Source organism: Colossoma macropomum, unplaced genomic scaffold, assembly GCF_904425465.1.
Source record: "Colossoma macropomum unplaced genomic scaffold, Colossoma_macropomum, whole genome shotgun sequence".
Lineage (NCBI taxonomy): Eukaryota > Metazoa > Chordata > Actinopteri > Characiformes > Serrasalmidae > Colossoma > Colossoma macropomum.
The window spans coordinates 5791519-5805414 of NW_023494789.1; the positions used below are offsets into that span (position 1 = coordinate 5791519).

The 13896-nt window shown below is 41.7% G+C and overlaps 1 protein-coding gene across 2 annotated transcripts in view; it reads left to right on the forward strand.

Moving 5' to 3' along the window:
* The first annotated feature begins 6229 nt into the window (after positions 1-6229).
* bmpr2a (bone morphogenetic protein receptor, type II a (serine/threonine kinase)) overlaps positions 6230-13896 on the forward strand; it is a 45233-nt gene continuing 37566 nt past the window's right edge. Inside the window, exons 1-2 of one of the 2 annotated variants that reach the window (XM_036569870.1) lie at positions 6230-6708; positions 6971-7062. In XM_036569870.1, coding sequence (XP_036425763.1) covers positions 6641-6708; positions 6971-7062 — 160 coding nt within the window. In that variant the 5' untranslated portion in view covers positions 6230-6640. Of the gene's footprint in view, positions 7063-13896 lie in introns of both variants that reach the window. The other variant, XM_036569871.1, reaches the window with a different exon arrangement.

Below are 13896 nucleotides of genomic sequence, written 5' to 3' on the forward strand. Positions count from 1 at the left end.
CAAAATATACCCACGAGCGTAAGAGGTTAAAAAAACGATTCATTCAAAACAGGCAGGTTTTTGCGCTTTAACCAGCGCAGCTCAACAGCCTTGTTTTTTAGAACAACCTCATATAAGTGCAATAAATGTGGTTTTAATGTAGGCTGTCACACCACCCTAACATGTTTAAAAGTTCAGTTGTGTTCATGTGTGGGAATCCCAGTATCTTAATATGGTTTGCATGAAATGAATCAATAAATGAACAACATCTTTTCAAGTTATTTTTCCATCACTGGGGGATGTTACCACCGTAACTCAGTTAACCGTCACTGGGCACAGGCCTGCTCAACATCTATCCTCAATATCCAAGGGTTCACCACAACCGTGGCTGCTCTTCAAAGCCATCAGTATTATCTGCAACAGATTAAGCTGTTTCTGCTCTACTTGCAGACTCTCAGGGCACTTCATGCCATTCACCAAGTTCCTCAAGCGCACTTTGTGTATGGAGAATAAAAAGCAGCCTTTGTTTACAGATGGCACATGACAGATGACAAAATCTGAGCTTATACAATATCATGCCGTCCTCAAATAAGAAACTGCAGTACCAACTTTATTTAAACATGCTGCATTTCCATTCAGTCCAAAAGAGTGAAGTCAGCATATACAGACTTTGTAGCATCATCATAAAATGAAACTGCTATTGTTAACATTTTCAGTTTGTCAGCAAATTAAACCATTTTCTTCAGTTTGATTCTACAACGTTACATTATTTTACTCTTTGTGCCTCTTTTTTGCTTCTGCAACTGCTGGTAGGACTGCAGGTGTCAACCCATGTGATTTACTTGTTTAAAACTTGTATAAAACAATTTTGGAAATCTAGTCTTTGGACAATGAACATACATTCTGTCACCTTCAGATTTTTCACATTTCTGCTTAGTTAGACTTACTAGCTTCCCATATGCAATGGAAATATAGTTCAATATAAATATTTTTTAAATATGTGTCAAGTTTGTAATACATTTCCATACATGTTTGATGATATTTTACCATTAGTGTGATGAATAATCTCACCAATATGCTTTTCTGAGCTCATCGGTACTAAAAGCACACTGACCAACTACATGCTTCATTACAAAGTGAGCATAATTAGGCCTGTTTAATTGGACTTGGTGAGTAAAATCATTGTAGTAGTAGGTTTATTATTATTATACATATTTATATGTGGCACTGCAGGTTCTGTTTTGCCTGTTTTATTAAATCTCAGAAAAACAAAATATTGTGATGCATGTGTGAAAATGAAATATCATGATATAATATTTTGCCCATGTCGCCCACCCCACATCTAAGTGATATGATCAAAGCTAGTACACCACCTTTAGAAGTCCATTCTTTTGTATAGTATGAGGTTTGGAACACAGCCTAGAGGATGATTTATATGAGACTGTAAATCTGCAAAGCTATGATACTCCATGATGATGATGATGATGATGCATTTACTATTTCAGTCCCATTTCATTCAGGGCCATTAACCTGGCATCCTACAGGATCTGAAAGTCTCTCTCTCTCTCTCTCTCTCTCTCTCTCTCTCTCTCGCATACATATCCTTCTGGCATGAGTCACTCCATTTACTCCTACTACGCCGCCTTACGCTCTGCTTTGACTCATTTACTCACAAACACCACCGCACATGGAGCTGGACTGTAGTCTTCAGAGTCGACGTGAAAGCCAGCCTGTCTGCTTTCACTAGCCTTCAAACCCACAGCCAGCCATAACAGAGACCGATAAGCTCCCCTGTTGCTTATTTTCATCCATCCGTGCTGTTCGCCATGGCAACCAGCACCTGAGGGCGACTGCGCTTAATGCAAATCACAGCTGACCAGGCTGGCACGACGATGAGAGGAAGGTATATAATAATAATAATAATAATAATAATAATAATAATAATAATAAATGAAATAAACGAAGCTTTCTGCGTTCATTTATAATATGAGGCTGCAACAATGTGTCTGTTATTCCCTCCCACCATACACAGTAGCGCTGCTAGCCCGCAATAGCCTACTAGCAATGGAGGCTGAGTATTTACAGCGCCTGCCATCATGGTGAGGTTTCTGCAGCACCGTAACGTTCACGGCACCGCGCCCCGCCGTTCGCCCCCGGCACAAACACGAGCATCGGCCGAGGCCATTTACACTGAACCCCCTATTCCGCAGCGCAGGCCAACGTTATGCGGCCACGTTTAAGAAACAATCACAGCATTCAAAAAACCCAAATCCCAAATCGGTGCATCGGCAAAGCCTGAAACACGAGCAGGAACAGCGCGCACGTCTCACCTTGAGCTCCTGCAGCCCGAACATCCACAGTAGAGAAGCAGGAGTGCAGCTGAGCGGGTTTACCGACGGGAGGACAGCAGCAGATGGAAGCTGACGAAGCCGATTAAAATGCAGGGATTGGCGGTGGAGCTGCAGCAGCTGCTGGAAAAAACACGAGCAGAGGGCGAGAGAGAGAGAGAGAGAGAGAGAGAGAGAGGGAGAGAGAGAGAGAGGGAGAGAGAGAGATGGAGGATGCGCGAGGGGTTGCTATGGGCGTTGCTGCGCTGCCGGTCGTTAGCGGTGTTGTTTTTTTCACACCCGGATTGCGACAAATCCCGCTTCCTGCACTGGGATTGGCTAGTCCAGCCCGCCATTCTACAGACACACACACACACACACACACACACACACACACACACATGCATACACATACACACACAAGCACACACACACACACACACACACACACATATACACACATACACAGTATACAATTTATTACACAATACAAACCGAGCGCTGTCAGCAGATTCAAGAACAAAAATAATATTAATAAGCAAGATAAACAAGTAAATAAATATATTAAATAAAAGGGGGGCGGTGGTGTGGAGGTGAGGCAATTACATTTCTATGGGGTGTGTTTATCATACACAATTCGTTCAATAATCTTAGTGAAATTTTGCATTTGTCCTTTACGTCTATTAATAAATCAATCAATCAGTGGAAAGTTAATCGATCAATCAATATTTGAGCAGGTAAATAAAAGTACGGTTACGTGTAACTATAATGTTCACGATTTACTCTGAATGGGTATTATAATGGACTGGTATTGGTGAAATATTACAATAATAATAATAATAATAATAACTTTATTTATAGAGCAGTGTTTCATTCTGACAGCCGCTCAAAGTGCTTTAAAACCAGCTGACACATTTTAACAGTGTGTTATTTGGTAGCAGCAATATAAGAAATAGAAAATAAAAATGAAAGTTGAGTATTTATTTTAATCTTCTTCTTCTTATTATTATTGAGCACAATTATAGCCATATACCAACAGCTAATCGGAGCGCAAGAGGCGGGGCCTGTCTGAATACGGGTGGGAAAAACAAACGCTGGTGTTTTTTTGGCTGACGCTGCGTGAAGGGGGCACCGTGCTGAGAGCAGCTGATAGCGTAGCTGTGTGTGTGTGTGTGTGTGTGTGTGTGTGTTATTGCTGGGTTTAAGTCAGTGGTCAGCGCTATTGTTGGGGAGGGATGAGCAGCGGGCAGAGGGCTCGCTGCAGTAGTGCGATTATGGAGACTGCTGATGCTGTTGCAGAGGCGCGTGCTGCTGTTTACTCCGCTTTTGGTGTAGAGGTGTAGATAGACCAGTTGGGGGCGCTGACACACCGCGGAAAAGCCCTGTATTTACAAACGAATAGACCAAAACGTGTACAGAGCACGTTTTGCAGAACTCATCAGGCCACACTGGAGGCATTTAAAGGGAAATTCCACTCATTTTCCACTATTTCTGCATTATTTATTACTTGGCATGCAAACAAAGTCATTCAGAGTGGTTTGATACAAAATGCCGCGCTGTAGAGAAGTTGGATGTTTTCCAGTGGTGGTGATAGAAACCAGAGGTCGAGGCGTCTGACGCAAATACAGACCTTTAATTTGCTTTCCTAAGCTAACAGTAAACCACACGCGCACATGCTTTCTGAGTAAATCTGAAGAAGATAAGGGAAAACTGTATTTGTGTCCTTTAGAGCGCTCTGTACCTCCGGCTTGACTCAATGTTCAAAATGTTGGGTCATCAGAACACGCTTTGGTTCCCATAATGCTTTGCTCATGCTTAGCCGGGCTGTAGACGATTTAGTCCTTAACACAGTACATTTTGAAGTATGTGACGGGGCAGTTCGGTTGGGTACTGTGTTTGGGGGTCATCTGGGTTTGGGTCCTGATCCATAAAGAGCGTTTCCTCCTTTCGGAAATAAGATTTTTCTCTTTTCAGAGCCCTACGGAGTCCCGCTGGTGACATCCTGTATAAATAAAAATAACGCGTGGCAACAAGATAATGAAGTCGTCTGAATACGGGTGGGAAAAACAAATGCTGGATTTTTGGGTTAAAGCTGTGTGAAGGACTGAGAGAAGCTGTGATAGCATATGTCGTGACCATGACTTAGTAAGGCATGATCTTGTTCCCACGCCTTACTAAGTCATGGCCACGCATTAAGATCTCATTCCCACATGTTAATAAGGCGTGGCCATGCATTATTTTTATTCATATGGAATGTCACCAGCAGAGCTCTACAGAGCCATGTCATGTCATATAAATGAAAATATTTTGTGGCCACAACTTAGTAAGGAGTGGGAACAAGATAATTAAGTCAATTAAGGCCACAACTTAATTATCTCATTCCCACACCTTACTAAGTCATGGCCATGCATTAAGATCTCGGTCCCATAGGTTAATAAGGCGTGGCCACACATTATTTTTATTTATATGGGATGTCACCAGCAGAGCTTTCCAGGGCCATGTCATGTCATATAAATGAAAATATTTTGTGGCCACAACTTAGTAAGGCGTGGGAACGAGATCCTAATGCATTGCCACTTTGTAAGGTGTGGGGATGAGGTAATTAAGCCTTTACCACAGCTTAATAAACCATGAACTCGTTTCCACGTCTTACTAAGTCATGGCCACAACTTAATTATCTTGTTCCCACACCTTACTAAGTCGTGACCACGCATTTTTTATTAATATGTGAGTCACCAGCAGGAATCCATACTTTTTGTGTTGTAGTTACCCAGTCAATTGTAAATATAGCTGCGTTGTGGGTACGAGCTTCGAGTTGTCTCAGCTTCTCTGCACCCCTCACGATACAGTCTGTTTCAGACCAGAACCTTTTCTCAAAACCAGTGTTTTCTTATTTGGGGTTTGTTCTTGGGTAAGAACAGAATCTACACACACTCGAGAGCACAAAGGTGTGAACAGTTCTGCGGTTTATGAACACTTTTTTTAGGTGTTTTCTCAAGAACACCTTTAAGAAAAAACTTAGGAAGAGAGAGAATGAGGCCCAATGTCTTCAGACATCGTGTTCATAATCATTTCATGTAATAACTTTCTGGAAGGAGCTTTTAGAGGCATTCAGCTCATCAGTCGTCCGGTTCCTACCACCACCAACTTCTAGAATGAAGCATTTCACATCAAACCACTCTGAACGCGCTTGTTTTTAACGAATGACTCACACAGAAAGCAAAATAAAATAAGATCCAGTCATTATTAGTCATTATTACTGAGTTCACACTTTAGTGTTTCACACAGCAAGATTTCTCGTCAAAGCTGGGTGACTTAAATCCGGCCCTGGGACTGTAACAAGAAAGAGTCTCGTCCGTCCGGGTTTGTGGCTAATTGAGAAATCCCCTCCCAGCTTTTGCTTAACATCGTGTCGATGCTTTCATTCAGCCGCTCGGGGGCGCCCGCGCCACTTGGCTTCGTCTTGATTTTAACGACGGTTCACTTCGATTCAGTTTACTGAACCGATTCTTTCGAACTGTACGTTTCATTAAATCGAGCGTTGGATTCATTGATTCACAAGTGAAAATGAACTTTATTCTCTTCTCCTCCAATACAATAAGATTCGGTTCAGCGAGTGAGTGTGATGTTCGCTTCTGGTACTCACTAATGGAGTTAGACTCGAAATGAACAAAGCACAAACACGCGACAAAAATGACTATTCGGAAATGTCATAATAATAATAATAATAATAATAATAATAATAATAATAACTACAACAGTGGCGTTTATTCATAGCACCTTTCCAAAATGATCGCAAAGGTTCGTTTGAGTTGAAACTGTGAATCAGCTCGAACGATTCACTTAAAAGAACCGAGTCAAGAGAACGATTCACGAGTTCACGAGTCGGACATCGCTTGTCTGGATCAGCATCTCCAGTGAGGGGAGCGGAGCTGGGGAGACGGACGGAAGGCGAGGCGTTTCCAGCCCGGACCTCCAATTCCATCGCCGTTCCTGTTGTTTCGACACCGCCAAGGGAAAAATGGCACGCAAACCATGCGGTCTCTCCGGCTAACCTGGCGAGAAAACGCCGAAATCCCCACAGACGAAGAACAAAATATGTGGTATGCGGTCAGTGTGATGATTAGCATGTGAGCGATAGACGCGTCCAGCCTGTTATTCGAGTGTCTGTATTGCACAGCCCATGTTTTCTCAGCGAAACGGCCTTTTGGGACGAAGGAAGAGCTGGACGTCGTTTTGGTCAGCGCCACATCTCTTCGTGGAAACTCTAATGTGTGCTACTTTACGAAGAAGTCCGTTATCGAGAACGAAAACAAACGCCAAAGTTGGGTTTTATGTTTAGTTCATTGAACTTATTGGCACATATAGCACTGTTCAGCACCTCAGCTGTGGATAAATACAGGTAAACAGTATTTTAACTGATTTTTTACATCGTCTGTCACTTCTGTGAGGACTCGAACGGCAAGGCCTTCAAGATAGTTGTCTGTTTTCGGTGGACTGATTTTTAAACTCAGTGTTTTTTTGTAGCTACGGGCTTTCCAGCTGGACTTTTTCAGAAATGTGCCTGGTTGTCCGTAGAAAAGCAGACGTGATTTTGTCCAGTGACACTCGGGGGTCTTACAGTGATAAAAACTGAACAAAAACTGTTTTTTTGTTCTTTGAAGAGGAGAAAAAGACAGAAACATGGCAGCGGAGGGCCGGATCACTGTCTTCGATATTGGACTGTTTGCTCTGGTTCTGCTCAGTCCTGTTGCTGGTAAGTTATTCAAGTCTATTGTTATTAACGTGTTAATTAATGTAATTAACATGCCTATAACGTGGTTATTTACAGGCTCCATATCATTGAACATTTAGAATAAAAATTCATATTTTTTGTTTAATAAAAGAGTTTGATTTAATACTTAAACATTGTTAACACTTACGCATTTTACGCTCACTTCCCATTCTATACTGAAAATAAGCTTGAAAATGATATTAATTAATTTTAATTAATTTTGAACCCGATTTATTTACATATACCCACCTACAGCAGTTTAGCCCCGCCCATTCACGTTGAAGTGATAAGGAGTGTTTCAGGCTGGACTGCTTTTTGAACTAGGCACAATCCAGGGGAGCCAGTTGTAACAGAGCTCATTTGCATATATAAGTCTTAAAGGCACAGTAACAAAATAGCTTGGTTAATTCTAAGGAATAAAGAGAGGTTGTGTTAAAGTGAATTACAGCATAATGTATGTAAAGCCATAATAAAATGCAGGTGGAATGTAGGATGTGGGTCCGTTAAGATGTCAGAAGTGTTAAATGACTGTTCTACAGCGTGATCAGACCCTAAACCAGCCTTTTTGTTTAATCGTAATAACTGGATTATACAGTAACTTATGACTCAGAGACAGAGTAATGAGTGATCACCCACTTTGAAGCATATTAAGTCTGGGTGTGTGGTCTCTGGTCTCCGGCACCAGCCCCAGAGGTGAAATGGGGGGCTACTGTACAGCAGCGAGATAAGATAAGGCATCCCCTTCTCTCTTCTCCTCCCTCCCCCCACTTCCCTGCTCACTGTGTGAGTGTGTGTTTTATTGCCATATTTCGTGACTTCGAGCGTGAGTCTTGTACGCAATGAGCCCCGTGTCCTCACACAGCTGCACAGCTCCAGAAACCACTCTCACTTCCATAAGGAGGTGCAGGAAGGCCAAGCATTGTTCCACATGCAAATGATGTCAGCGCCGTGTCAGACGGAATGCACGGTGACCTCTCTTATGGGCAGGAAGACATGTGCGTGTGAACTAGAGAGAGAGTGAGAGAGAAAGAGAGCGATAAGACTCAAGAGAAGTCCAAAAAATTGGCAGAAAGGCAGAGGGAGTGGCGGTGGGACAGAAATAGTACGATGGGGATCTGCACAGTAAACAGCAGTGAAAGGCCTCTTGCTGCTCAGGGGCCTGTGCTGTCCCTCTGGCTAGCGTCCAGTACAGCAGTAGACAGCAGGGGAAGGAAGCCTTCAGTAAAGCCCTGACATGTGGTCCGATTCGTCTTAGATAACTGAGGGTTAGTCAAAACAGATGAAAAGCGCTCAACCTGTGTTTCCACTGTACAGTGTGCCTGTATGTTTGTGTGTGTTTTGTGTGGTTGCCCCCCTCTGGCCTGCTTATGGTGTGTGATTGTATTTTCTGCTGAAACTGTTTCTTTATGCAGTGTCTGTGAGTCACTAGTGTGGTGCGGCATATGTATATATATATATATATATATATAGGGATAACATTATGACCACCTCCTTGTTTCTATGCTCATTGTCCATTTTATCAGCTCCACTTACTATATAGGTGCACTTTGTAGTTCTACAATTACAGACTGTAGTCCATCTGTTTCTCTACTTTGTTAGCCCACTGTTACCCTTCTTCAGTGTTCAGGACCCCCATAGACCCTCACAGAGCAGGTACTATTTGGGTGGTGGATCATTCTCAGCACTGCAGTAACACTGATGTGATGGTGGTGTCTTAGTGTGTGTTGTGCTGGTACGAGTGGATCAGACACAGCAGTGCTGCTGGAGTTTTTACACACCGTGTCCACTCACTGTCCACTCTATTAGACACTCCTACCTTGTCAGTCCACCTTGTAGATGTAAAGTCAGAGACGATTGGTCATCCTCTAGTCCTTCATCAGTGGTCACAGGACGCTGCCCACAGGACGCTGTTAGCTGGCTATTTTTGGTTGGTGGACTATTCTCAGTCCAGCAGTGACACTGAGGTGTTTCGTGAAGCTACTAACTTGCATTTTTTTATTGCTGATGTTGCTTTCAGAGGAAATTTGGAACGCTTTAGTGATGATTTATCAGAGGATGGGCACTGTGAGCGGGACATACATTTCACAAGCTGACTTGTGGCAGAGCTGGTATCCTATGACAGCGCCATGTTTAAAGACGCTGAGCTCTTCAGTACGACCCATTCTACTGTCAGTGTTTGTCTACCGAGATTGCAAGGCTATGTGCTTACGTTTGTCCACCTGTTAGCAATGGGTGTGGCTCAAACACCTGATGCTAATGAAACTAATTAAATTGCTTGTTACCACATGAAGTATGTAAGTATATATGTGTGTGTGTATATGTATATACATATATATATATATATATATATATATATATATATATATTATTATTAATTTTTTTTTGGAGAACAGATTCTGACCCGAATAGGCTACCCTATCATTATGTGTATTCATTATGCGTAAATCCAGTTGTGCGTTTTTTCAGTGATGCATGCCACTTAAATAAATAACCTGCATAGATGTCAGTGGAACTAAAAACTTCTGTTTTATGCCAGACTAACACGTTTTGCCTTTGCTGTGGTCTCATGGCAGTGAATGTAAATCTTATTGGTCAGTAAGTTTATTTTGCAGTGGCATCACAGAAACAGAAGAAAATGGAGCTGCGTGTTTGCAGTGCACTACCCTGTGGTATTAGCCAGTACGGCACCATCAAATTAAAGCCATGTGTGTTGACTTTAAGCACTGGCATTCAAACAGGATAAGCAATACAAACAGCAGCTGAATGCTCTCCAATGCAACAGAATAATTTTACCTCAATTTTTACTAAGAAGTTAAAACTTGGGGAAAACGCGTTCTGTAATTTGTAGGTGTGCTGTAAAGATTCCGACATCAGGGCTGTTATTAAATTGCATACTAATTTAAAGGCCCCAGACTGTAGTCCCAAATACATAAAAAAGAATATAAATCAAAGTACAGTATCCATGATAAAGTATACAGAACATGTCTGCTGTCAGGCTGCATCTCGATATGTATGAAATGACCTGAGCATTACAAGTTTATTACAACCAGATCTTGTGTTTCCATATAAGACGTGGCTCTTAACTTCTGGCTGCAGTGAGTTTGAGGGGATTTTCTATCGTGGCTCAGTCACTCCCAGCCGACTGTGGAGTCCAGACTCTCTGCAACTGAGCAGTGGTGCACATCAGTAGCTGTAAACGTCCCTATGGATCAAGCTGTTTGTTTAGGCCATTCGGAATTGGCGCTTAGCGGCTGCCTGAATCCTGTACGGAGAAGGAGCTGCTGAGGTTAGTGTTGTCTTCATGGGGCTGAAGTTGGCCTCCTGTTTGGCAGCTTCTTATTTAAATTTTCCATTTCACCTTGAATGAAGCAGCCGTAACATGTACGTCCTTCTCCATTTAAGGTGGTAAACTGTCTCTGGGGCAGGACCCCTCTTGTCACTGGAGTGATACCCACAAGGGTACATCTCAGTACCTTTAGTCAGGGAACATAACTGTACCATAATCCACTGAAATGATATTTTCTAGGTTGTACTGACTCCACACACCCCGTCTCATCTCCAGGTTTTTATTTTATTGTTTTAAAACATTCGGTTATGAAAAGGTGTTTTCACCTGGAAAGACTTATTTAAGGTGCACAATTGGACCTTAAACCCACTGTTGTACCTTTGAGGGCACATTTATATTGTTTGTACCTTGATAAATGAAAAATACCTGCACAGAACCTTTATTCTAACAGTCAGTGTACAGGACAAATTCGCAATAGCACACATTTTTGTGCGTATCGCCTGCATCAAAATAAGTGTTTTTTGCTTTAAACTGATGTAAAAATATCCACTTCTCATTCTGTTTATTGTGATACAAACGTATTATTGTAAAAGCTAACAACTGTGGAAAATAATTGCGATCACCTCAAAAAATTGCGATCTTTCACATGTGATTATGTGAACGCACTTGGAAAATAACTTAAAGCATTATTTTGTCTTATACATTGTTAGAAATAAAGGTTCTGTGCAGGTACATTTTTCGTTCATCAGGATATAAACAGTGTGAATGTTCCCTCAAAGGTACAACAGTGGTTTGAAGGTGCAATTTTGCACCAGTTTTCCCAGGTGAAAAGTACATATTTGTACCCTATCATATCCGAATGTTTTAAAACAGAACAATAAAATAAAAGCCTGGAGACGAGACGGAGTGTGTGGAGTCAGTACAACTTGGATTATGGTACAGTTATGTTCCCTGACTAAAGGTACTGAGATGTACCCCTGTGGGTGCCACCCCAGTGACAAGAGGGGAACTGCTCCAGTGACAGTTTAGTGCCTTTTCTTCTGAGAGTGTATAGTACTAAGTTTGTATTGTATATATATTTCTACAAAGATATTTGCCCACATTTCAGGTGCTTTGGTTATAGAGCATATGAGGAAATTATGTGTCTGCACTCTGTGGACAGATGCACACAATTTGGAATAAAGGGTCCCTAAGATGGTCACAGTAAACCCACCTATCCAGACACCACTGCACCACTGTTTTGCACTGTGGCTTGTTTCTAGTCTATGATTGTATTGTGTGTGTGTGTTTGCTGGTGAAGGACTGCAGAAGCGTGACTGTATCACACAAGACTTTGTATGTGTTGAATATGTCAGTATGTGTTGCGTTGCCATAGAAACTTCGACAGACTTTGAGTCATGAAGCCTTGATCTTCACTGCTTCATGGAGTTTTATAGGAGATGAATCCAAAATCTCGCGTTCGCTCACACATGCTGCATATTTATCCCGTGTTCTGAAGTGCTGCAGCTCTTGCATGAGTGGAGCAGATGGGTGAAAGTATGGATGGATGGACAGATTAAAGGAAGAGGAGGCTTTCGTTGGCTGCAGGCACTGACTGTGAATTTAGGTCGACCACACGTTCCCTTGCTCTGTAGTTATTTGAATAGAGGAGTGACTTTTTTTTACACATTAATGATTCAGCAGTAGATCTCGTTTAATCGTTGTGATTGTAGTCGTTCAGATTTAAAACAGATCTCCTTTGGCGTAACGTCACAAATAAACCTCATCCCGTGGTTTGGAAGTGATATCAGAGATTATTTTCTTACATTAGAACGTGCTGTTCTTTTGATCTTTTTCCTGTCAGATGAAGAATGTGCATCAAATCTGGGCATTCAGTCTCAGAGCTGGGTCACTACTACATAATACCCACAATAATTACCTTATTGTCATAAAAATACCTTGTATATCTGATACTGTAATTTTATAGGAGAATAGAAAAATAGATTAACAGATGTTCTTAAAGGGGAAGAGTCATGTTTGACTATTTTTATGTCACAAGATGTTGCATTGTGTATGAACGTTGAAAAAATATGGTCTTTACTGTCAAAGCCATTGGAGAGAAAAAGAAAAAAAACAGAAAAAAACAGACCAGTAACGTCTTTCGTCATTTATCAAACAGAGAGAGAGCTCACCTCCTGAGAATTACCGTGGCAGCATGGCGTACATGGTCTATCCCAGGGGTCGGCAACCCAAATGTTAAGAAGAGCCATTTTGTCACGTTTCAGCAAAAATTAAACCACCTTGGGAGCCACAACGTTTCACGTACATTTTATTTAAGTAACGTTTCACCATCTTGGCTGTAAATATGTCTCAGTATGTGCTGATGTTCTAGTATAGGCTAAAAAATATAATATGAACGAAAGCGCAGACTTACTTTGCTCTGCTTTAAGCTTTAGCTCAGCTATAGCTGCTTTTCTCGCATCTCCAGCAGGAAACTTTTCCTCAAAAGTAGAAGAGTTTCTTGTACAATATCTCTTAACGTTCGTTTTTTTACGAGGCTGAAGTCGCTTCTCATTCGCCAGCTTCTTGTTCGAATTTTCCTGTTCCACCTTAAGTGTAGCTAACTATGTAGCTAACTGTTGCACCTTTTAAGGTGGAAACGGGAAAATTCGAACAAGAAACTACCGAATGAGAAGCTGACTTCAGCTACGCGACTTTTAGTGTTTGTATCCGGAAACCAGCTGGAGTGATTATAAATGCAAGTAAGTCCATTCGTCTCTAAATTATTGATTTAAATCTTTCTCTTTGCCTTTTCGTAAGCTACTAGCAAGACGGGCCTGTTGTCTGTGTTGCTATGGTGACCATCAGTCTGCGCTCAGATCTTCAGGGTGAATTAGCAGTTCTACATTAACTCCAGAGTTTAAGACCATTTATTGTTAAACTGTGTTGAACGATCAGCAGAGCTTTATTTTACTGCAAAGGAGGATTATTTTATTTTTACCTAAGCATCTAATTCTGCTGTGGAGCCACAACAGGACAGTAAAAGAGCCACATGCGGCTCCGGAGCCACGTGTTGTCGACCCCTGGTCTATCCTAAACCAAACGTACTGCCTCCACCTTATCTAACACTTATGCATTTGATCCAGCCAATAAGGGACGAATGAATCGAAGTTAACTGATGAAGTTGTTTAACTAGAGCAGGTGTGGTAGGTTAGTTGGAGTTAGACTCTGCAGGAAGGTAGATATCCAGGGCCAGGGTTGGTGACCAATGTAGTAGCCCATCTCCTTCAAACACACAACAGAAAACAGGCAGTTTTACCAACTGGGAACACAGAATTCTCCTCACTTTTTTAAAATAAAAGAGTTTGATGTGGTATGTAAACACTGTTCAAGTTTCTCTAGTCCATACGGTCCATATATTGAAACTGAGCTTCAAAACAGCCCCTTTGGATTTTTTTTGTAATGTCATGGAAAACAGTCGTTTGTATATCCCTGCCTGTTCAGGCTGCAGCAGTTTAGAGCCACAACTTTACACTTTACACTAGTGCAAA